Below are 22,490 nucleotides of genomic sequence, written 5' to 3'. Positions count from 1 at the left end.
TACTTAGAATTTTGGTCATAGAAATGATTACATTTGTTATAACAATGTTTATTTACTTTTCTATTCAAATAGTTTAAATGATCATCGACGTATTACGTCTTTTTATAATTAATAAATAAATAATATATTTAAAAAATCATGTTAGAAACGTAAGGCTTTTATAATTAATAAATAAATGATATATTTTAAAAAAATCATGTTAGAAACGTTAGTCTAACGGTCTAAAATATAATTTTTTTTTTTAATATCATTACCAAAAAAAGAAAATATTATATTTTTTAAAATAACCTAAAAGAGAAAAAAAGAAAAAATCTTTTCAGAAGATATGAAGAAATAAAATACCTCATTTCACTTTTTTTTTTTTTTTTTTTTTTTTTTTTTTTTTTTTTTTTAAATCTTAAAAGTATAATAAGTTTCTCATAATATATATTTTTCATTTTGGAAAGTTCTGATTCAAAATTACATTTACCATTTAGTAATTATAATAAGATAATGATATAGTTAGCAAAAATAACAAGATTATATTTTACAGATTGGCTAAAAAACTGCTACCTAATAATAGTTGATAAAAATTATGTTATGTAACTAAAAATTTTATTTGTTAAATGGAAAATGATATAAACAAGCATTTAAAAATCATAAAAAATGATTTATCATTATAAGGGAAATATGTAATACATGTGAGGGAATTTTTATAATTAATTCAAACTAAGCAAACACATAATCAAATTAAATACGTCATTTGAAGTATCATACAATTTTATGAAAATATGATAGCATATGAATTCACTAATTAGACATGTCGTTAATCTCGATCAATAATGTCACCTTCATATATTTTGATAACTGACATACTTATAAAAAATACTATCTTTATATATTTTATATATAATGATTATTCTTTTATTTATATTAACTTCAATAAATAATATAAATATATTTTGTGAATTTCAGAATATAGAAGATATTTAGATTTTAAGGAACAATCATGAAAATGATTACAATTGTTATTTACTTATTTAATGTTTTAATTATTTCATATTCAAATAGTTTACGTTATCATCAATTAAGATAGGTAATGATTTTTTATAATTAATAAACGATGTCTTAATTCTTTTTAAAATTTTATAAACTCGTTTCATTGATATATTAAAAAAAAAAAAACAAGTTAAAATGCCGAATATAACCTTATTCTAAAAATGTCGTTACAAAAACTATAGTATTACGTTGAAAATCAAAGCTTGATCTTGATTCACGAATGTTTACCCGCCTCTTGGCTTTTTCAAAATTAGGAGCAGAGCATTGAGCACGCAAGTGTCAACCGATGGAAGGAGGAGGTAGCTCGGAGATGGAGTTCGCCGACCTCGAAGTTGCGGCGGACTCTATCGACGCCTCTGTGATGTTTCATCTCGTTATGGATATCCTAGGGTTTGTCCTTTACATGCACCAACAGATCCCTTCGTAAGTTCCATATCAATTCCACTTTCCTTATCACATATCAGTTTTTATTTCATGATTTCTGACATTTGATTGAGTTGTTGAACATCCGTGCTTGAATAACCTAAATATTGAGATTATATGTTAGGCATGTGTCTCAGGAAGTCGAAAATTAGATGTATGTGTGAAAGGATAATGTATCTCGACTCTTATTTGCATAATTAAAAGGAAGATTATCTGTTATGAGAGTAATTTGTCCCGAATTTTGTAATTGGTCGTGTGGAGCTGCAACAATGTGAATATTTCTGGTTCCAGTTCCATCTCTATTTTGCAACTTTATGTTTGTCATAAAGTTTGTTAATTTTGTGTATTGGGAGAGAAATATAGATATTGAAAGTAAAAGATGACAATAATAATCTTGTTTAAATTGTTCTCTCTCAAGCTGGAAGAAAGAAAGTGATATGTTTTAGGTATCAGCTCGTTCCTAGGACCTGTGAAAAAAGACAAAGAAAGCTGATAGTTTCTCAAGTATAAGCTTCCTGTTTATATTAGATTAAAAAGAAAAGTTAAAAAGTTAATTCTCTCTTTCTCCACTCACATCAAATAAGACTTTTGAAGCATGAAAAAACGTTCTTTTGTTTGCTTGAAGCTGTATGAAGGAAAATCATGATGATTCTTGTTACAACTGCACTTGTTTTAATCTGTTAGTTACTATAAATTCAATCTTCAGTTCCTATTAAACTTGTAATGGTGCTCTTTTGTATGCTAGAAATGGTCAACCTTTATACCTTTTTTCTTTGCAGGATCTTACAAGATGTCAATCTTGAGTTTGATGCACTGCATACGGAGTATAAAGATCTGGTATGCTAAGCTTGCACAATTTTCTTAAAGATAATGATTTCATTTAAGAATTCCTTTTCAGGAGGTAGTTCTTGCAGAGACAGAAATGAAAGCATCTCAACGTAGAGTTCAAAATGGAAGAAAGAGAGAAGTAAAACATGGCATAAAAAGGCTCCAAAAGCTGATGAACAATATTGGTAATGCCCAAACTGCCCTCAAGCTGGTCTTCAGTGAGATCCCACATGTTGAGGCTGTCATTTTGGTTCTTGGAGGTAGTCCTGCTCGACCTCAACATGTATATGAGCTCTGCTTTTCACATGGACAGGATACCCTCTCTGATGCTTGTGATTTTACCAAAACTAAAGCAGGAGAAGGGATTTCAAGAAAGGTATGTTATCTCAGCTCCATATAATATAGAGTAAATTACACGAATGGTCCCTATGTTTAGGGGTAATTTGCGCGCTTAGTTCCTAACTTATTTTTTTAACTCGGAAGGTCCTTACTGTTTGTTTTTGTTACGCACTTGGTCCCTATTGTTCGTTTTTATTACGCGTTTGGTCCCTATTTTACCTAAAAATACTATAATTTAAATAGGGAAAAATGGTGGGGTGGATAAGGTAAGGTGAAGGGGATGGGTTTGGGGGTGTATTTAGTTAAATAAGTTAAAAATCAAGGGTAAAATAGTCTTTTTGGGTAAGACAGGGACCAAGCGTGTAACAAAAACAAACAGTAAGGATCTTCCGAGTTAGAAAAATAAGTTAGGGACCAAACGCGCAAATTACCCTAAACCATAGGGACCATTCGTGTAATTTACTCAATAATATATTCCCAGCATTCTAGGGGGGGTAATATAGTAATATTTTACATTTGCAACAGGCCATCAGGACACTTGTATCCAAAGGTGCTGGATCTGCTTCTTATGGAGGTATTTTTTTGGATCAGCTTTTGTCATTAAAAAAAAAAACTTGAGTTTCTTGGAAATGGTGAGAGTTGAAGCTTTGCCATTTCAGGCCCTTCCAAGTTGTTCTTGTTGGTCAAAGCTCATTCTTCTTTCAATATGCCTCTGCATTTTCTACCCAAACGTGACTTTAGATACAATAAAAAGGTAATATTTCATAAAGAAGCATGCAGATCATATTTTATATTCCTCTGTCTGTCTGTCCGTGAAGTCTTTGCTGACTAAACCTACATGGCTACAAGTATAAAATATTGTTCTTCTCTTCATTTGCAGATAGTGCCTATGAGATTAAGAATCAGGTGTAGAAACCAAGATCACCAAATTCCTGCTCTAAACTCTGACCCTCAACCTGCAGACTCCAATAATATGATGCCTTCTTCTTCTTCAAATGATTACATCTGGTAACACTCCTTTCAAATTGAGAAATTTATTAGTTGATTATAATTGTCTTCATTTAATATATGCTTTATAGAAATACTTTAAACATCTTTACTAATTACAAGTATCTTCTCATTACTTGTTCCCAAATGAAAAAAAAAAAATTGTTATTATTTTTTTTTGTAGGTTTCAATGTCGGCATGTTATCAAGGGTTTGGTTTGCAAGACATCACCAGAAGAATGAACAATATGCCATGACAGAGGTTGATGTTGCCCACATTCTGACAAAACCAAACCTACTTTAAGAAACATGACATGGAACTGACAGAAGTAATCAATTCATTCAACTTCAAAACCATTGTTGTTGGGGTTGTTCTGAAGCTGAAGAACAACAGGTTTAGTATTCATCATATGTTTAAATCAGTAAATTGAAGCATGATATGTTTGGCATCTTTGCTTATAATCCAATATATCTTTCAGAGTGTAGACTTATTTCATGGTAAAAACAGTGCATGGATATGCGTACAGTTTGATGGCGTAATTGGTTTGCAATATTCATTTATCTATTTTCCTTATATTCCCTCTTTGATGGATGTGACGTTTGATTGTTAGTCAATTAATTTTGTAAGTTGTATTAATCCAACAAATACTAGGAAAGTTATAGTTGTGTTTGTGGATCAGAATTATGTTGTTTGTTTATTAAACATGGATATGTCTTTTAAAAAGGGCAAATAGCAGGAAATCACAATGCACTTTAATCTTTTTACCTATACAAACGATATACTTTACTTTTTACCATAATAGCAATATGTGAATTAGTTCTTTACTATAATAGAAATGTAATTATATTTCCCTGTACCCATAATATCAATTTACTTACTGATATTAGTATTATGTACTAAATAGAGTATATTGCACATATTGGTAGTGAATATGTAAATGATAATTTTATTTACCATTTGATAGACAATTATGTGAAATTGTGAATGCTTAATATAAAATGATACTCTTGGTAGAAGATGAGAGTATATGGGTTAATTAGTTAAAAAAAATGTAAATAAGTTTTCATTGTACGATTTGACTATCATATTTGTAAGAAAATAGTTATTAGTTACCACACCCTTCCGAAACAAAATCTAAGGTTTTGTTTGTTTGCTACGCGATACATTACATACATTTATTTACATTGTATTTTATATGAAGTAGACTGAATCAATATTAATGTGACAAAATACAATATTTTATCAATTCAAAATACGAAATTTTGTCTATTTTGGATATTTGAATGACTTGCTCAACCTCTTATTAATGTTTATCAAACAACTAATAGACAAAGTCTAATAATAAATATTAAGTGTACAAGAATTAGAAAACATATTTTCAACCAATTAATTTACATCCAATGTCGTGTCTAATTTCAAAAAAATTCTGTAAGTAATTTATATTAGTCAATTTCTTGATTTTTCCTCTAAAAATAATATTATTTTTCCACAATATTTTCACAAAAGATGTAAAAACTCGCAACCTTTTTTCCCAAAAAAAACACCATGCGCTCAAACTATAAAAATTTACGCTTGCGGCTACTCTTTCATTATCCCCTGGCGCCGTCAGACATTCTCAGTCCGTCGCCATTTCCGGCAATCTTCGTTTTCTCTCGCCGATCGCACTCTCAAACAGTCACAATAGAATCATTATCATATCAAAGAACACTAGTGTGAATATAGGGGGAAGATGAAGTTCCAAATCGAAGATGTAACAGTGTACTTCCCCTACGATCACATATACCCCGAACAGTACTCCTACATGATCGAGCTCAAACGAGCCCTAGACGCCAAAGGCCATTGCCTCCTTGAAATGCCCACCGGTACCGGAAAAACTATCGCCCTTCTCTCATTAATCACCAGCTACACTCTTTCTAAACCATCTAATCCCGTTAAACTACTCTACTGTACTCGCACGGTTCACGAAATGGAAAAAACCCTAGCCGAGCTCAAGCTCCTTCACAAGTACCAGCTCGAGAATATCGGTCCTTCTGCTCGGATGCTTGCCCTTGGGCTTTCGTCGAGAAAGAATTTGTGTATAAATCCCAATGTGGTTTCTGCGGAGAATCGGGATTCCGTTGATGCGGGATGTCGGAAACTTACCGCTAGTTGGGTTAGGGCGCTTGCTATTGAAAACCCTAATATTCCAACTTGTTCGTTCTTTGAGACCTACGAGAAGGCTGGTTCTGATGCTGTTTTGCCTCCTGGAGTGTATACTTTACAGGTTTGTAGTTTTTTTTTCATAAGAGATGCAGGCATTTTCATAGTCCTGTGTGTCACTTATGTACTGAAATTGGAATAACTAAGCTTGTAATTTGCTAAGATTAAACATTGAATTACCTTTAACACATGAATGCACTGCAATGACGATATCTTAACCTTGGTGTGATTTGAGGATGTTATGATGATGATTTAAACTGGTGGCAGGATCTGAGGATGTTTGGGAAGGAGAAAGGGTGGTGCCCATACTTTCTAGCCCGCCACATGATCCAATTTGCAAATGTGGTGGTTTATAGCTACCAATACTTGCTTGATCCGAAAGTAGCTGGCTTCATATCAAAGGAGATGCAAAGAGAGTCTGTAGTCGTGTTTGATGAGGCTCACAATATTGATAATGTCTGCATTGAAGCCCTAAGTGTGAGTGTACGCAAACAAACACTTGAAGGGGCGACTAGAAACCTTAATAAAATGTCTCAAGAGATCGAAAGGTAATCCTTTTATTACTTTCAAATCATTTAGGCAGCAGTTCTCATTGATAATTGTTTTGTTTGATAATCTTTATTTTAACTTTGTTCAACTTGGTAGGAAGGTTTAAGGCCACTGATGCTGGTAGGTTGCGTGCTGAATACAACCGACTTGTTGATGGTTTAGCACAAAGAGGGAACTTACCCCGTATGTACACACCAACTTTTTTACATAACACTTTTCCATTTTTTTTTACATAAAAAAATCTTGAGCTTTACAGTTGGTGACACGTGGCTTGCAAATCCTGCGTTGCCTGATGATATCTTGAAGGAGGCAGTGCCTGGAAATATAAGGAGAGCAGAGCATTTCTTGTCTGTTTTGCGCAGATTGGTGCAGTATTTGAAAGGGCGTTTGGATACTGACAATGTTGAAAAGGAGGGCCCACTTACGTTTGTTAATGCTGTGAATTCACATGTTGGGATTGACCAAAAAATGCTGAAATTCTGCTACGATCGTCTGCATTCGCTTATGCTGACTTTGGAAATAACTGATACGGATGAGTTTCTGCACATTCAAACAATTTGCGACTTTGCAACACTTGTGGGGACATACACCAGAGGGTTTTCAATCATAATTGAACCTTATGATGAGAGAATGCCCCATATTCCTGATCCGGTTTTGCAGGTATTTATACAAGTTTCCAACATCAGGAAATCAAAAATCTGTTGCATCATAGTTTTTTATTATTTTCAGCTTAGCTGCCATGATGCTTCTCTTGCAATAAAGCCGGTGTTTGAGAGATTTCAATCGGTTGTGATCACATCTGGAACACTAAGCCCCATTGATCTGTATCCTCGGCTTCTTAATTTCAATCCAGTGGTTAGTAGGAGTTTTACCATGTCTTTGACAAGGGATTGCATATGCCCCATGGTTCTCACACGTGGAAGGTAAATGTGTGTATTTATTTTGATTGAGATCTCAGTTGTTTATTACTTTTGTTGACTTGTGAACGACAGCGATCAGCTTCCAGTTAGCACAAAATTTGATTTGAGAAGTGACCCTGGAGTGGAAAGAAATTACGGAAGGCTTTTATTGGAGATGGTGTCAGTGGTTCCTGATGGAATTGTTTGTTTCTTTGTGAGTTACTCGTATATGGATGCCATTGTCAACAGTTGGAATGAAACAGGGATCTTAAAGGTACAAAACAAAACCCTCTTCTCTTTCAGTTATTGGTATTATTTGAAATTAATTTTGTTATGGTCCAGGAAATAATGCAACGTAAACTGGTGTTCATTGAGACACAAGATGTGGTTGAAACTACTTTAGCACTGGACAATTATCGTAAAGCCTGTGATTGCGGGAGAGGTGCTGTGTTTTTCTCTGTTGCCAGGTAACTGATAGAATTCCCATTGATAATCAAACTATGAACTGATAAGATAGATCAGATCAGGGAGGGTTTTCCCTCCCATTCATTTGAGAGGAATGGACTCTCCATGAAGAACAAAGTTCTTAACTATATAATTTCTTAGCTCCCTCATTCTACCTTCTAACTACTACTAAAGAAAAGGACAAAAGGGAATAACATAACAGCTTAGCGAGGTGATATCCCCACTAACGTTGTTTTCCACCTAGTGTAGACTCACTAATAGGAAAATAAATAGATAAAAGACAGAAATACCCCTATGCTATATAAACCAGTAAAGTTGGGGCTTATCAACAACAGCATTCTACTTACATTACATTATTGTTAACTAGTACTACTATTAAGGAGGAATCAAACATCATACCTAAGTTTGTTCAATCTACCTAGTTAATACTTATAGCATTGCAGTTTGAATCCATGTATGATTATTTGTATCGACAATGTTGTGTTGCAGGGGAAAAGTTGCAGAAGGTATAGACTTTGACCGACATTATGGGAGACTTGTAATCATGTTTGGCATTCCTTTCCAGTACACATTAAGCAGGTGAGGGAGTAATCAAGATTAACTGAGGGGCTATGCTATAGTTATACCCTATACACAATACATATACATATACATGGCTGTATCATGTATCATTTTGACTTAATAAGCCAAGAAACCTATTAAGACACAACGCCAACCCTTTCCCAACATTCAAGTCAATGAATTTTGTGAAAATTTGTTTGTTGCATTTTATCAAAGGTAAAATGATCATTTAAACGGTTTATTCAATCTAGAAAAGAAATATGCTCTAATAATAGAAACAAATGAAAGTAGGACATGCTATAATAAATGAAAGTGTGTTTGTAAATAAAAGGTGGGGGATTCTGATTGATATATATATATATATATATATATATATATATATATATATATATATATATATATATATATATATATATATATATATATATATATATATATATATATATATATATATATATGCGGTTGCAGGATATTACTTGCTCGGTTGGAGTACCTGCGAGAGACTTTTCAGATAAAAGAAGGGGACTTTTTGACTTTCGATGCCTTGGTACTTTTACTTTTATACCTTTATTATTATTATTATTATTTTGAATCATGAATTGTTTGTAAGGAAAAAAAATAATAATATATATTGTCTAAATCTAAACAGAGACAAGCTGCTCAATGTGTGGGACGAGTTATCCGTTCAAAGGCAGATTATGGAATGATGATATTTGCTGACAAGAGGTGGTTCCCTCCCTTGTTTTTTTTTTTTTTTTTTATAGTTAATTATTTATATTTATTTCTTCCATATTTTTTGATTTCATAAATATATGTAAAAAAATGTAGATATACCCGACATGACAAACGGTCAAAATTGCCTGGGTGGATTCTGTCTCATCTGCGTGATGCCCACCTCAACTTGAGTACAGATATGGCTGTCCATATAGCAAGAGAGGTACACACACACACACACATCTTGTAGTTGCAGTTGATTTATTTGTTACACAGAACGTAAACTTGCATTGGACTTGGGTTGATATCAGTGAGACAATTAATGCAATTGTTTGTCTCGCCCAAAAAGACACACACGTCCTCCTTTGAAGTTATGGTGTGTGTACTCCACTCCATTAAAGTTGTATTTTAAATGCAGTTTTTGAGGAAAATGGCACAGCCTTATGATAAAACGGGTGGTAGTGGAAAGAAAACACTCCTCTCACAACAAGACTTGGAAAAGATGAATGCTACTGAAGGGATCATGTTCTGACTCTGACTGTAACTAACTGCAAAAACAATAAAAGTTTTGCCCACTTTATTGCCATCCGCTTTTCAAAGTCTCATTTTCTGTCTTGGTTGCTAATTTATTATTATTATTATTATTATTATGGATATGGATGGACTTCTCTTACATTTTTTGCTTTATCTACTATATTACTATCTACAATATCTTCAACACAACTCACCTCACATTAAGTTTTCAAGATTCCTAATAAACCAGATTGCAAGGAAAATAATACACTCGCTTCTAATTTATGATTTATACTATACTCTTTCAAAATCATCATCTTAAGATCCACTCTTCTTGGTCCCTGGTGCTTCCATTTATTAAGGCTTCATTTCAACTTAAATTCTAAACTAAAGTATCGGACACTAAACATTATGAAATTTTTTACAGTTTCATTCCTAATCCTAGACCATTTAACCTTTCTTGATATTGCTCCCCCATATGTTGTTGGTAACTTTAAAAAACTGTATCCATGCCATCATACCCTGGTGACCTGCTATAGCATTTTCACATGTTACATCACCTTTTTTTACAAATTTGTCCCAAGTTTTTTTTTTTTTATTATTATGAATTTAGTCCCAAACTTTTTTTAAAGGTTGATTTTTACATATTCAACCTTAAACATTCTTATATACACGTGCCCAATTGAGAAGGGCAATGTGAGTCTGGGGCTTTGGATACAAGTGAAGTGAAGTGCGCTCGTTATGATTTAGGGTAATTCTGTTCCATCATATATATTCCTATGAAGTTATTGTACATCATTATATTAATATTAAAAATCTGGCTTCATTGGGATGGGTGAGAAACCATACACTCTTCACAAACCATAAATATAGATGCTCTTGTCTCTGTGTGTAAGCCTCATCCCAATTCCTACACAAACTACTCTTCTAGGTCGAGTCAGGGCCGTCTCAAAGGGTGGGCGATAGAGGCGATCGTACAGGGCCTATCTTTCAAAAGGACCCAAATTTTTTATGGAAATTGTTATATTTAAAAGATCTTATAAGTAATTTTCTTTAAATTATTGAGTTATTATAAAAAACTTGATGACATTTATGTGTTTTAAGGGTTTATTTTTTTCTTTCGTCCTAGGTCCAAAATATGTTTGGAACGGCCCTGGGTCAAGTTAATGTGTTCTACGTGTCTTCTATGGAGCCATAGGGTTTCCAGAAGCATTAACAAACTTCTAAAAAAACCCTGTAAAGCCGAAAACGTTTTATTAAAACAAAGTAAAAAAAACATGTAAACATAAAGTTGTAAAAGCAACTTATGAAAAAATATGTAAAATCTGATTTAAGGAAAAACATGTAAAAATAGATTTGGCAAAACGAAATTAAAAAAAAAAAAAAAGTTGGCTGAATGAGAGAGGTAATTAGGTAAACTGTAAATCTGTTGTAGTAGTTCACTACTTTACACATGTTCAGATTTTTGCACTTGTTTACGTTGTTTTGGGATTATATATATATATATATATATATATATATATATATATATATATATATATATATATATATATATATATATATATATATATATATATATATAAAAAGACCAAATGAGTACAAACGCAAAAGTTAATTGCCCTCAAGATTCATTTTCCCATATATACATATATATATATGTGTGTGTGTATATATATATATATATATATATATATATATATATATATATATATATATATATATATATATATATATATATGGGAAAATGAATCTTGAGGGCAATTAACTTTTGCGTTTGTACTCATTTGGTCTTTTTTTTTTTTTTTGTATTCAATATACCATTGAACTTGTTATTTGTGTTCACCATAACCCATTTGACCGACTTTTGATCTATGATAGCCAATCAAAGGGTTATGGTGAACACAAACAACAAGTTCGATGGTATATAGACAACTATACAAACGAGTGGAATCACGAGTACTGTGATTTTTGAGTTTACTTAGCTTTAAGATCGAATTTATGAGATAAGATACAACAACAATACGTACAATATCATGATGCTTTTGTAGACACATCATCATTATATACCTTGAGGTAAACGTTTATGCTGATAAATATACCTCTTATACACAATCATATCCTTTTGATGAGAGATGTTGACAGCTAACCACAGTAAGCATAACATAGACCATGTTTTAATAAGATTACCCCTTTGAAACGCTCTTCAGATACATTATAGCCAAAGAAGGTTGCAGTCTTTGATAATTTTGCTACTTAATTTCATTTAACTTTTCGGGGAAAATGACTCATGAGGGTAACCAACTATTGAGTTCGTTCTCAATTTGTCCTTTTCCTTTTTTTTATACTCAATGTACCATCGAACTTGTTGTTTGTGTTCATTATAACCCTTTGACCGGCTGTCACAAGTCAAAAGCCGATCAAAAGGGTTATGGTGAATGCAAACAACAAGTTCGATGGTATATTGAATACAAAAAAGAAGGAAAGGGACCAAATGAGTACAAACGCAAAAGTTGATTACCCTCAAGAGTTATTTTCCATATATATATATATATATATATATATATATATATATATATATATATATATATATATATATATATATATATAGAGAGAGAGAGAGAGATATATAGAGAGAGATAGGTTCAAATGTTTTACTTTTAAGTAAGTATTGTGTTATTGTATGCATAAATGTGAGCCAAATAAAATTTAAAATAAAAATAAATAAATAAATAAATAAATAAATAAATAAATAAAAGTAAATATGTAATTTGATAATTAGTTTCCATAAATAATATCCTATAATTATGGTAACCATTGACTTCAACTACTAGGCTTTTTAAAACCACCGTATCCCTAATCAAACCATCTCCAGCCGTCACCTCCATCCTTATGCCTCCCACCACCGGCCGCCACCTTACCCTCTCCTTCTCTCGATTCCAGTCACACGCAAAACACACACTCAATCCACCCACACCCATTTCATTTTCACTTTCACACACTCCTTTTGTAAAACGTAACTTCTCTTTCCCCAATTTACCCCTACATTCAATCTCTCATGGCGGAGAATCGGAGACGCCATGAACAACCTACTAAATCCAGTAGAAGGAGCCTGAAGAGGAAGTTGGAGGACGAATATAATTGAAAATACCGAACGACGTGCTCCGATGGTCGTCTAGATCGAAGAAGGACGTGGGGCGAAGCAGCGAGCCTGCTTTCGTCCTCTGTGGCTTTGAAGTGCGAAGCAGGGAGGGTTAGATGAAGAAGTCAGAAAAGTTCTCGGTTAGAACAAGGAATCAAATAGGGGTCTTGGTAGTGTTTGCTCGACAATCCCAGTGTTTCCCCCTTGTTTTGGCAGTCCCGATCAACGACAGGTAAAAAAACCAAAGCTTGATCATTTTTCTGCACTGTTAACCAACCTCAAGTCATGATTCTTTAGTCCAAAGAAAACCCTAAATTCCCATTTTTTTTTATCCATTCACAATTTGATCTTGCAGACAGTTTCATCCCAAAAGAAAGTTGTTTTTTGTACCCCTTTAACTTCTGTTTATTGCTGCAAATTGGAAGTTGGTTTTTCTTGGATTCAAAATGATGATTCTTGGTGAAAATGTGAATACCCTTAAAGTTATAGATTCCTCGTTAAGGTTGTTTGTGGTTCCTCTAAGTCTTGGTTCTATGTGGTTGACTTTGACCAATCATAAGAATAACAAAATGTATGGCAAAATAGAGTTCAGTAATATCAAGGGTCTCAAGTAATTATCCATCTCTTTCACATGTTTCAAATTACACCCATCAAGATTTCTTGAAATATTTTGTTTATTTTATGAGATTTTGTGTTTTTTTGACAGATTCTTGGTCAGCATTAGTGCAATTTCTGCTGGGTATGATGTGGTTGTTGTTATTTCTTCATGGGTCAAGAACTTGATGAACAAAGCTTGGATCTTTTTTTGTTTGCGATCAAGTTATATCTACTTTTAGTATTTTATTTAAAATTTCGAATTACCCAATTGAGTTTGTCCAAGTGGTTAAAAGTTATCTAATAGAAGTAATAGAAGTTCTAGATCAATATATTTTATTCATAAAAGGTAATATCTATCAAATTAAAGGAAAAGTTATCAATATATTTATCCATTTCTAGATGCTCTTCTGATGTTCTAAAAACATTAAATCGGTTTGTTTATTTTTTACCATTCCAATTCTATCGGAGTAGAATCACAAATTCAAATTTTATCGGAATGTAAACACGAATTCTAATTCTGTTGGAAAGGAATATGGATTTTTTCTCATTGATTATACATGTTCTACAATTTTTGGTTATTGGTTTTGGTGCAGTTAACAAGTCCACTTATTTTTCTAAAGGAATATAGTTTTTTATTTATCATTTGCTAATGCATTATTGGATTCTAAACTACCATTGGATTTGTTTTCACAGAAGTTGATGCTTGAAGAAGTTGATGCTTGAAAAACGGTCTAACAAAATTAAAAGTGTTTCTTAGCAACATTATTCTTTTAGAATGAATTAGTGTATTTGTTAGTTTTTGATGTTTTTTTTCCCAATTTGAAAGTTTTTTAGTTTTATTCTTTAACAATAAATGTAATTCTTAACAATTGTTATATGTATTCTATAATGCTTTAAATAAAAGGTTATAAATCATGTTTTATTTTTTTTCATGTGTAATGGTAATTTAACACATGGGATGATTATAAGTCCAGCTCCACCATGGCTAGGCTAGGCTAGATATAATGGTATGAATCAGCCATTATGACTACTTAGTTTCAGGTGATTATTGGCTTATGATGATGGATGTGCCAAGTGCCTTCATGGGACTATCTTATCCCTAGTTGAATATTTATTCAAGGGTTTGTGGTGGAAATTAATGTTGTGTCAAAACCTAAAAGGAATGTTGACTTTTGCACTTACCTATATATATATATATATATATATATATATATATATATATATATATATATATATATATATATATATATATATATATATATATACATTACAACCCCACCTAAGCTTAGGTACTAAACCTCTAAAATATGTCGTTTTAACTTGCTAAATATACCCGGTTTGGTTTCACTTGGTAAATATATCATTCTCCATAACATTTCTTTCTTTCATTATCGTTTTACCAACTCCGTTTTCTTTCCTCCATTATCGTTTATTACTTCACCCAAGTGAACATTAGTAAACCCTAAACCCTAAACCTTAAACCTAAACCATAAACCCTAAACCCTAAACCCTAAATCCTAAACCCTAAACACTAAACCCTATTGTGTCGATCTTGAATTTACATCTTAAAGTATTAATCGTGAATCCATTAACCGTAATCTTTAGTACCTAATCTTTATATATATATATATATATATATATATATATATATATATATATATATATATATATATATATATATATATATATATATATATATATATATATATATATATATAGAGAGAGAGAGAGAGAGAGAGAGAGAGAGAGAGAAATTTTATTTTTTTAATTATTTAAATACCAAAATAAATATATAAAAAAATAGTAATATCAACTTTTCCACTAAAAACAGACAAATAAATAAATAAATAAATAAAAATAAAATAAAAAACTTTGATTTTGAAATTCCTTGAAAACTTTTGGACAATATCCAAATTTTATCTTAGAACACTTTATTCGCACTTATCTGTAAAGGCATTTTCTACATGATTGTTAACAACCAAAACTCACAAGTGCATAATATTCTTTCAACACAAATTTGTTGTAAGAGAAAATGATTTGTAAGGGTAACAAAGTATTAGACTTGTATAAAAATATCATTCAATTTTATTTTTGTACACATATCACCAATCAACTATAGTTTTTGTACACATATGATCATTAAACTTCACCTTTGTTCAAAAAATACCATTATGTTACTGGTAATAGTAAGTCACCATCCACGTAACATGCTACGTGGCATACCATGTGGCTGCTGACGTGGATTTTATTGTATATTATGTACACATTATATCATTAAACTATTTTTTATACACATTATACCATTAAACTTTTTTTTGTGTACATTTTACCATTAAACTTTTTGTACACATTTTACCATTAATCTTATATAATTTATTCAAAAAATATCAACTCAAAAAATACATATTTTTACATAAGATGAGTTTTCCATCATCTATTGTGACTCCCTGATTTTGTAAGGTTTGGGGGAAACGGTTTGTTTTTTACAATGATAATAAAGACTTTCTTTTACAACTACATTACGAATTTATGTTTGTCATACATCAATTGAAACCCACAAAGTTTGAACTTGAGACTTTTATCTGAGCAGCGAATAAATACTCAATTGTTCATTATTTTAGCTAATATCTAGTAAACATATTCTTATAAGTCATTTTCTTAGGAAACTACGTTTGAAGCACACTTATAAACTCATGAAATATTTTATACATGTTACCTTATTATAATCCCCCTTCTTCTTGATTATGGGTGATGATTAATTGGTAAATATTTAAACTAGCCGTTTACAGAAAAGGACAAAATGTTCTAGCACCTCACTAGTCATTATCGACTATCGAACTTCTTGTTTTTTTTCCCAAAAAATTTCCCTAAAAAGTTAAAACATGTTTTGGCCCAATCGAAACGGCCTAACCATCCTCCAAAAAAGGTTACATGTCACGTGAACTTAATTTTATAACTTTCGGTTCGTACTGCATGCAAATATAAGTTGTACCTTTAGTCCTTTACAGTAAAAAAAAAAAAACATTAAATTGCAAACGAGTCCCCCACATTTACAAAACACCCAAATATTGCCCCCAACTATGTATATTATATATTTTGTTATTCAATTCAATTTCGGTATTTACCCGCCCCCCCACTATGTATATTCAAAAATCTCCCCCTCAATCTTTAGTTCTTTACACATCAATCTTCTCATCAATGCAATTTGCACTGAATCCCAAAAACAATTCCGCCTTCAACCGCTCGTCTCAGCCCATTCAACCACCACCACAATCTTCATCATAGAATCCTGCCACCGGCAATCAGAAACCGCCATGTCCACTGCCTCCTCCGCAAGCCCATTTCACTATCACCTCAAAGCTTCGATTTTTAAATTCATAAGAGGCAACATTGGTTTCCCCACCATTGATCATATCAAAGACGGGGTGGTGAAATTCCCAGCAAGGGAGTATTCTCGTTTGAGAAAGACTGCATAGAGAAGCTCGTTCCAAGAATCCGGGACACCAGGTAAGCACCAATGGCTGCAGTCTTGCTTACGTAAAGGTGCGGGTCCACCGTATTTTGGGCCCAAATAATATAGAGATGCATGACCATCTTTTCGCTTTGATGACATGTATGTCACATTCAATAACTCTAATGACTCATTCCCGTGTTTGTGTTCCGATAACACCGAACCGAAAATATTTGTGAAAAACATGGTGCCCGATGAAGCCGGGGATGAACTCAAGTCCGGCAGTGTCTCGAGGTGGCAGCTACCACCGGATTTCCAATCACCGCCCCTAAAAGTAAGTTAAGCATTAACCAAAAATCTTATAATAAAGTTTTTCAAGGAAAATGAAAATGAAAATGAAAATGAACCTGAAATGCACCGGAGAAAACCCCCGGAAGACGACTTGTGTCTTGTTCGTGTCTACTTCTTTACTAATAAAATTCAAAACCGTTTCAATCGATTTTTTGTATGCGGTTTCTATGGTCATGTTCATTTTCACATCTCCGGATTCTTGATAGTAGCACCCCCTACAAATTTCAAATTTGTCACGTTATTTTCCCAAATACGTAATTTTTAAATAAACATCATGACAAGACTTAGACAAGAAACAGGGTCTTACTCGCGTGTAGTTTTCTCAATATTCCACCAATGGCCACTGTTGAATACAATCACATCCGCGTTTTTCCATTTTGCAGCACTCCAATCCATTTTATCAAGCTTCAAAGTGGTTCTCACCTGTTTTGGTGATCCAGGAGGTGGTCTGCTCTGTAACACCAGATATGGAGCTCTGTAATACTCGATTGTGCAATTGAAATCCAAAAATTTGAACACCAAAAACCCCATGTGTTTCGTGATTGGTCTCCCGTTGACTTCATATATTGAAGATGCGTTTGTAACAGCAGAAGATAACAAACACAGAAGGGATTCCCATTGATTTCTCCCGATCGAATCACCAACGAATGCTAGCCTTCGGTTTCTTAGCCTTTCCAACATAGTTTTTGCATCGAATCTGTATTCAAAACCAGAAATTCATACACTGAATCATCAAATCAACAAAAATCCATTTGGAAGATTCAAAATCATCACCCAAAAACACAAAATCTCCATCAACTTCCTTATTAATCTGGTGCTTGGATGTTGTTATGTTTATGATTATTTTAGGGTGGATTGTAGCGGCAATGAAAATGATTACAAAAAAGTCTAGTCTAGGTACAATTACTTATATACCCTCGGTTATAGCACACACAACTTCAACCTCAAAAACATGTCCAACCATTATCTCATGTACCACGTTTATAAAGGCTAATTCAATTCAATTGATTAGTATCTCGTCATCAAGTTAAGGCTTAAACAATAAGCAACCGATTATTTTAATCTAATTCTTCCCCTTAGCAGTAGATGGTTAAAGAAACTGCATATACAAACACACCCGATTAACATATGTGATGAAAAAACCTAAAATTTGCAAAAATGAACTTGAACCATCATCTAAATCACGCCAGCTAATTATAACTTAAAATTGAATAACACCCGATTATTTTTTCACACAAAAAGACACAGTAGAGTCAGAGATAGATAGATAGATAGAAATTAGAACCTGGGTAAGTTACAATCTTTGGGTTGCCATCGCCACTTGGTGTAGAAACTATCAACTCTTCCATTTTCAGAACACCTAAAACCATCATCTAATAACAGACAATCTTTAGAATCATAAAGTGGATAACTCTCGTCCCACACCCAATTACCATCAAATATGTTACAGTTTTCACCATGACCCATTTCAAGAAACCCAGAAAGATCTCGTCTCGAAGAACTAGACGCACTTAACCCAGACCACAGACCCAACCCATGGTGCCCACGAACCCTGAACCCTTTGCTCAAGGACCGATAATCCAAGAAAAAGAGGCACACGATGAAGCAAAGACTGATGCAGAAACAGCCAAGTTCAGAAGGCTTCAATTTCTTGAACTTCTTCAACAATTCCAAATGGGTCATTTTATTCGGACCCTTTTTCGGAGTCTAGAACAAAAACTGAGTTTGAAAAGAAGGGTATATGTCTATTTGGGTTTTGGATTGGCAAAACTCAAAAGGGGATTTCTTATAAGAGCGAAATAAAGACCAGCAACACACTGGTTAACTGTTATCAAAGGGAATTTGCAATGGAACGAAGAGAGAGGTGGGGCTTTTGTTTTGGGAGGAGAGAGAAAGAGAATGGAGAAAAGAAAGGACAGAATTAGATGGGTGGGGCCAATGGAGGAGAGACAAACATTCATGGTTTTCACACCCTAGTGTGTGTTTTCTTCATTTTTTTTCTTTATAATATATAATCAATCCTCTTGATGATTAGTGATGAACCTGTAACCTGTAATTATGTGAATTATTGCAAACATATAAAGAATCAAGAAAAATGGGAAATGTTCAAAGAAAGCAATTTTTGACTTGAGAAAGTGGAGAGAGATGTTGTCGGAGGTGGATTTCGTGGGGTTTAGTGGGGAGAGGGAATAGTGGGAATAATTTTGAAGAGTCTCCGCGCAATTGGTGCTTAATCATAAATGTCGACAATTGTCCTATGGCATAATATCAAACTGAAATCTAGGGTATTTGTAAATACCATTAAAAATTGCATGTAAATTACAGAAACGGTCTATGGTTTTTTCAAATTTTCATTTTCATTCTAAATTTTGAAATATTAATAGTTCGTATCTTTGTGGTTTTTAAAATTTACAGTTTTGATCCCTGATCAAGGTGTTCACAATTGGATGTTACCATGTTTTCTATAAAATCGATCCAATTAGGCATACGAGCAACGGCACCAACTTTTAAAACTAAAACCGTCACCGGACCGAAACTGTAACTGCCTTATGCGGTTTCGGTTCTCATTTTTTTGGAACCGCTACCGCCAAAACCAGAACATATATATATATATATGATTTTCTAATATGTATCCTAATAACACATATAAAAAAAACATTAATTAATGACAAATATTATCATAATTAAATGTAAAATACATTAATTATAAAAATATTACAATAATAAAATATAAAATGCATTAATAATCTTCGTAATAAATGTATGTTTAATTTAATTATAGTAATATTTTTCATAATTAATATATATATATATATATATATATATATATATATATATATATATATATATATATATATAGGGTAAAGTGAATATACCTAACAACCTTATATAAGCTTAGGTACCTAACCACATTATACTACATCGTTTTGCATTATATTTCCATTGCAATTATCTAAGGTTCTTAAACTTCAACCCTTAACTTGATTTACTTCCAAGATTTTCAAAGATTCACCATTATATTCCTCCTATACCATTTGATTTGTAACGGTAGTATATAAGCCCACCAGGAGGTCTCCGATAGAAAGACGTCATTTGAAAGAATATAATGGTAAAAGTCCAAAGATTTTGGAAGCAATCAAGTTATGAGGTTGAATTTTAAGAACTTTGGGTGATTACAATGCAGATATGATACAAAATTACGTAGTATGATGTGGTTAGGTACCTAAGCTTATATAAGGTTGTTAGGTATATTCACTTTACTCATATATATATATATATATATATATATATATATATATATATATATATATATATATATATATATATATATATATATATATATATATATATATATATATCAGTGTTGCAAATATCAGCCTAGGCGGCCGATTAATCGACGCCTAGACACTTGGCGGTCCTCGATTGATTACGATTATAGCTAATCAGATGTGGTCGATATTGGTCAAAGCCGGAGATTATAGCAGCTAGGCGGGTCTAGGCGCTCTAATCGGTCAACGATGATCAACACAAATTAAAAACTTTCAGGGGCTAAAATGTCAAATTGAAAAAATTGAAGGTAAGGTTCCTTCCGATTACCCCATTCCATCGCATTCAATTTTTTTTTGTTTTGAAATTCTCTCTATCGGACTTAAAGAAGGAACGAACAAACGCCGCCATGTTCTTCTCTATTCATGACATCGTTATCTTCTTCTCTGTTCGCGACACCGCCGTCTTCCTTATCTAAAGTTCGTCTGAAGCACACCGGTAACGTCTGAAGTTCGTCGTCTTCTGATGAAGCTTTTGTGTGAGGCTCCGACGCGTTCCGCTCCTCGTCTAGCGTCTTCTGTTCATCCTCCGACTTCTCCTTCAGGTTAGTCTCCAGTCTCCACTTCTCATTCTTCTATTTGCTGTACGTATTGCAATTTCTAGAAATTATTTGGGGAAAAAAATAGGTTTAATGGTTTTTTTAGAATCTGTTTAAGCATTTTCTAGAAATTATTTCAAATTAGTCTCCTTCTTCTGTTCCTCGTCTACCAATTTCTAGAGTCTGTTTAAGCATTTTTTTTAATCTAATATGTTTCCAGTTCAAATTTACAGTTCTAATCTGTTTAATCTGTCATGTTATATACCAATTATTAACTGATAGTTCTTGAAATGCTATGACCGATCCTTGTTGAACCTTGGGAATGCGCAGAAGGTGAACTTTTTTTTTCTTGTCTGGTTTTTATAAATATAAATAACTTAGTAATCATATTCATGTTCCTGACTATTTGAGTTATGTATTCATCAGTTATGACATTAAAGTAAGGGATTTATCAAATCGATTGTACGCGTCTTATGAAGATATACAGTATACTTCAGAAAGAGCAAAAGAACTATAGTCCAAATTGCAGCCTGATTTTTCTAGCTTCTTAAAACCAACGCTTATATCTCATGTTTCAAGTGGGTTTTGGTTGGTAAGTTCAACAAAGTACCTCACTAAGAAAACAGGACGTAGTGGAGTATGGAAAACATTTGTTGAAGTTCATAAACTAGTTGATGGTGATGCACTAGTTTTCCAACTCATAAAGCCCATATTTGTTTAAGGTTATTTAGATGTGTAATAATAGTTTCATGTTATAATGTTATCTTAATATATTTTTTAATTGATATAATTTTATATTTATAAATGTTATAGTCTTAGGATTAATGTTATATTTATTATTTTTTTATTAATTTTTCAATAATTAATGGTCTCCGATTAATCTCCGTTTAACCTGTTAATCCCTTGACCCCGATATATATATATATATATATATATATATATATATATATATATATATAGAGAGAGAGAGAGAGAGAGAGAGAGAGAATTAGGTTCAAGTATTCTAACTAATTATTATGCTAATATCGAATGCTATGAGAATGATAAAGAAAAATATGTTGTTTGATAATATAAATACATTCAATCTTATATAACTATTGTTATTAACACAAATTCTCACTAATTAAATCATCTATAAGGTTATTATACACTTTATTATTATTATTCTTATTTTTGTCCAAATTTTTATTGGGTCATATTCTGTTAAAATGAAAATGAGTGAAAAATGATGTGTTAGAACAAAAATAAATAATAATTAGCGTGTAACATCCCAAATCAAGGTATATCTTGTAAAACCTTGATCTTTTGAGCTCTTGTCCATTTTAGCTCTTATTTGTAACATCCAAAAAATACATGCTAAAAATTTCATTTTTAAATACGTTATTATAAAACCAACAGTATAATAAAACATTCATAATATTATGTCATGTCAAAACCAAAGTAGAAATAATCAAAACATGTTATCATAAAACAATATCAGAGTGTAATCCCAAAGATCTCATGTGCAAAAAACCATAGTGTGATGTGTTGCGATCAAGCCGACTCCTTTCCTTTAAAAATGAGCACCTTAAA

At 32.4% G+C, this 22,490-nt stretch overlaps 3 protein-coding genes and 1 long non-coding RNA gene across 5 annotated transcripts; 3 read left to right on the top strand and 1 right to left on the bottom strand.

Annotated features, from left to right (window-relative positions):
- The first annotated feature begins 1,212 nt into the window (after positions 1–1,212).
- On the top strand, positions 1,213–4,348 carry LOC145017302 (non-structural protein). Of its 2 annotated transcripts, XR_013666463.1 has the most exons (8): positions 1,213–1,461; positions 2,241–2,298; positions 2,360–2,665; positions 3,154–3,202; positions 3,288–3,382; positions 3,509–3,636; positions 3,800–4,008; positions 4,094–4,348. XR_013666463.1 is itself a non-coding variant. In XM_078975354.1 (7 exons), the coding sequence occupies exons 1-7, from the start codon at positions 1,325–1,327 to the stop codon at positions 3,855–3,857; spliced, it is 831 nt and encodes a 276-aa protein (XP_078831480.1). In that variant the 5' UTR covers positions 1,213–1,324; the 3' UTR covers positions 3,858–4,348. The 2 variants fall into 2 exon arrangements, 1 of the variants encoding a protein (XP_078831480.1); XM_078975354.1 differs by having other exon boundaries at positions 3,800–4,348.
- An 839-nt stretch (positions 4,349–5,187) lies between these two features.
- Positions 5,188–9,588, top strand: UVH6 (RAD3-like DNA-binding helicase protein). The gene is made up of 12 exons (XM_078974233.1): positions 5,188–5,878; positions 6,082–6,362; positions 6,464–6,546; positions 6,620–7,023; positions 7,093–7,286; positions 7,356–7,536; positions 7,605–7,729; positions 8,217–8,306; positions 8,757–8,835; positions 8,938–9,014; positions 9,117–9,225; positions 9,421–9,588. Exons 1-12 carry the CDS (start codon positions 5,345–5,347, stop codon positions 9,532–9,534), a joined length of 2,271 nt encoding a protein of 756 aa, XP_078830359.1. The 5' UTR covers positions 5,188–5,344; the 3' UTR covers positions 9,535–9,588.
- Positions 9,589–16,185: 6,597 nt separating this feature from the next.
- Positions 16,186–19,245, bottom strand: LOC145015367 (protein trichome birefringence-like 10). Its single transcript, XM_078973833.1, has 4 exons — positions 18,339–19,245; positions 17,361–17,750; positions 17,110–17,268; positions 16,186–17,030 (listed from the first exon to the last, which is right to left on the bottom strand). Exons 1-4 carry the CDS (start codon positions 18,734–18,736, stop codon positions 16,661–16,663), a joined length of 1,317 nt encoding a protein of 438 aa, XP_078829959.1. The 5' UTR covers positions 18,737–19,245; the 3' UTR covers positions 16,186–16,660.
- A 1,391-nt stretch (positions 19,246–20,636) lies between these two features.
- On the top strand, positions 20,637–21,748 carry LOC145016574 (uncharacterized). Its single transcript, XR_013666242.1, has 3 exons — positions 20,637–20,924; positions 21,201–21,251; positions 21,345–21,748. It is a non-coding gene; the product is annotated as an uncharacterized LOC145016574 (long non-coding RNA).
- Positions 21,749–22,490: the final 742 nt, after the last annotated feature.

Source organism: Lactuca saligna, chromosome 9 (genome assembly GCF_052625555.1).
Source record: "Lactuca saligna cultivar CGN05327 chromosome 9, ASM5262555v1, whole genome shotgun sequence".
Classification (NCBI taxonomy): Eukaryota; Viridiplantae; Streptophyta; class Magnoliopsida; order Asterales; family Asteraceae; genus Lactuca; species Lactuca saligna.
This window is presented reverse-complemented; position numbering and strand designations above follow the sequence as displayed.

What these genes read in the sequence shown, in the direction of transcription:
- LOC145017302 (XM_078975354.1), top strand. Translation starts at nt 1,325, where the DNA reads ATGGAAGGAGGAGGTAGCTCGGAGATGGAGTTCGCCGACCTCGAAGTT. An exon ending in ATACGGAGTATAAAGATCTG is followed by an intron (nt 2,299 to 2,359) that starts GTATGCTAAGCT and finishes ATTCCTTTTCAG; the next exon opens with GAGGTAGTTCTTGCAGAGAC. An exon ending in TCTTCAAATGATTACATCTG is followed by an intron (nt 3,637 to 3,799) that starts GTAACACTCCTT and finishes TTTTTTTTGTAG; the next exon opens with GTTTCAATGTCGGCATGTTA.
- UVH6 (XM_078974233.1), top strand. Translation starts at nt 5,345, where the DNA reads ATGAAGTTCCAAATCGAAGATGTAACAGTGTACTTCCCCTACGATCAC. An exon ending in ATGAAACAGGGATCTTAAAG is followed by an intron (nt 7,537 to 7,604) that starts GTACAAAACAAA and finishes GTTATGGTCCAG; the next exon opens with GAAATAATGCAACGTAAACT. An exon ending in ATGATATTTGCTGACAAGAG is followed by an intron (nt 9,015 to 9,116) that starts GTGGTTCCCTCC and finishes AAAAAAATGTAG; the next exon opens with ATATACCCGACATGACAAAC.
- LOC145015367 (XM_078973833.1), bottom strand. Translation starts at nt 18,736, where the DNA reads ATGACCCATTTGGAATTGTTGAAGAAGTTCAAGAAATTGAAGCCTTCT. An exon ending in AAAGATTGTAACTTACCCAG is followed by an intron (nt 17,751 to 18,338) that starts GTTCTAATTTCT and finishes TTTTGAATACAG; the next exon opens with ATTCGATGCAAAAACTATGT. An exon ending in ATTGAGAAAACTACACGCGA is followed by an intron (nt 17,269 to 17,360) that starts GTAAGACCCTGT and finishes TGAAATTTGTAG; the next exon opens with GGGGTGCTACTATCAAGAAT.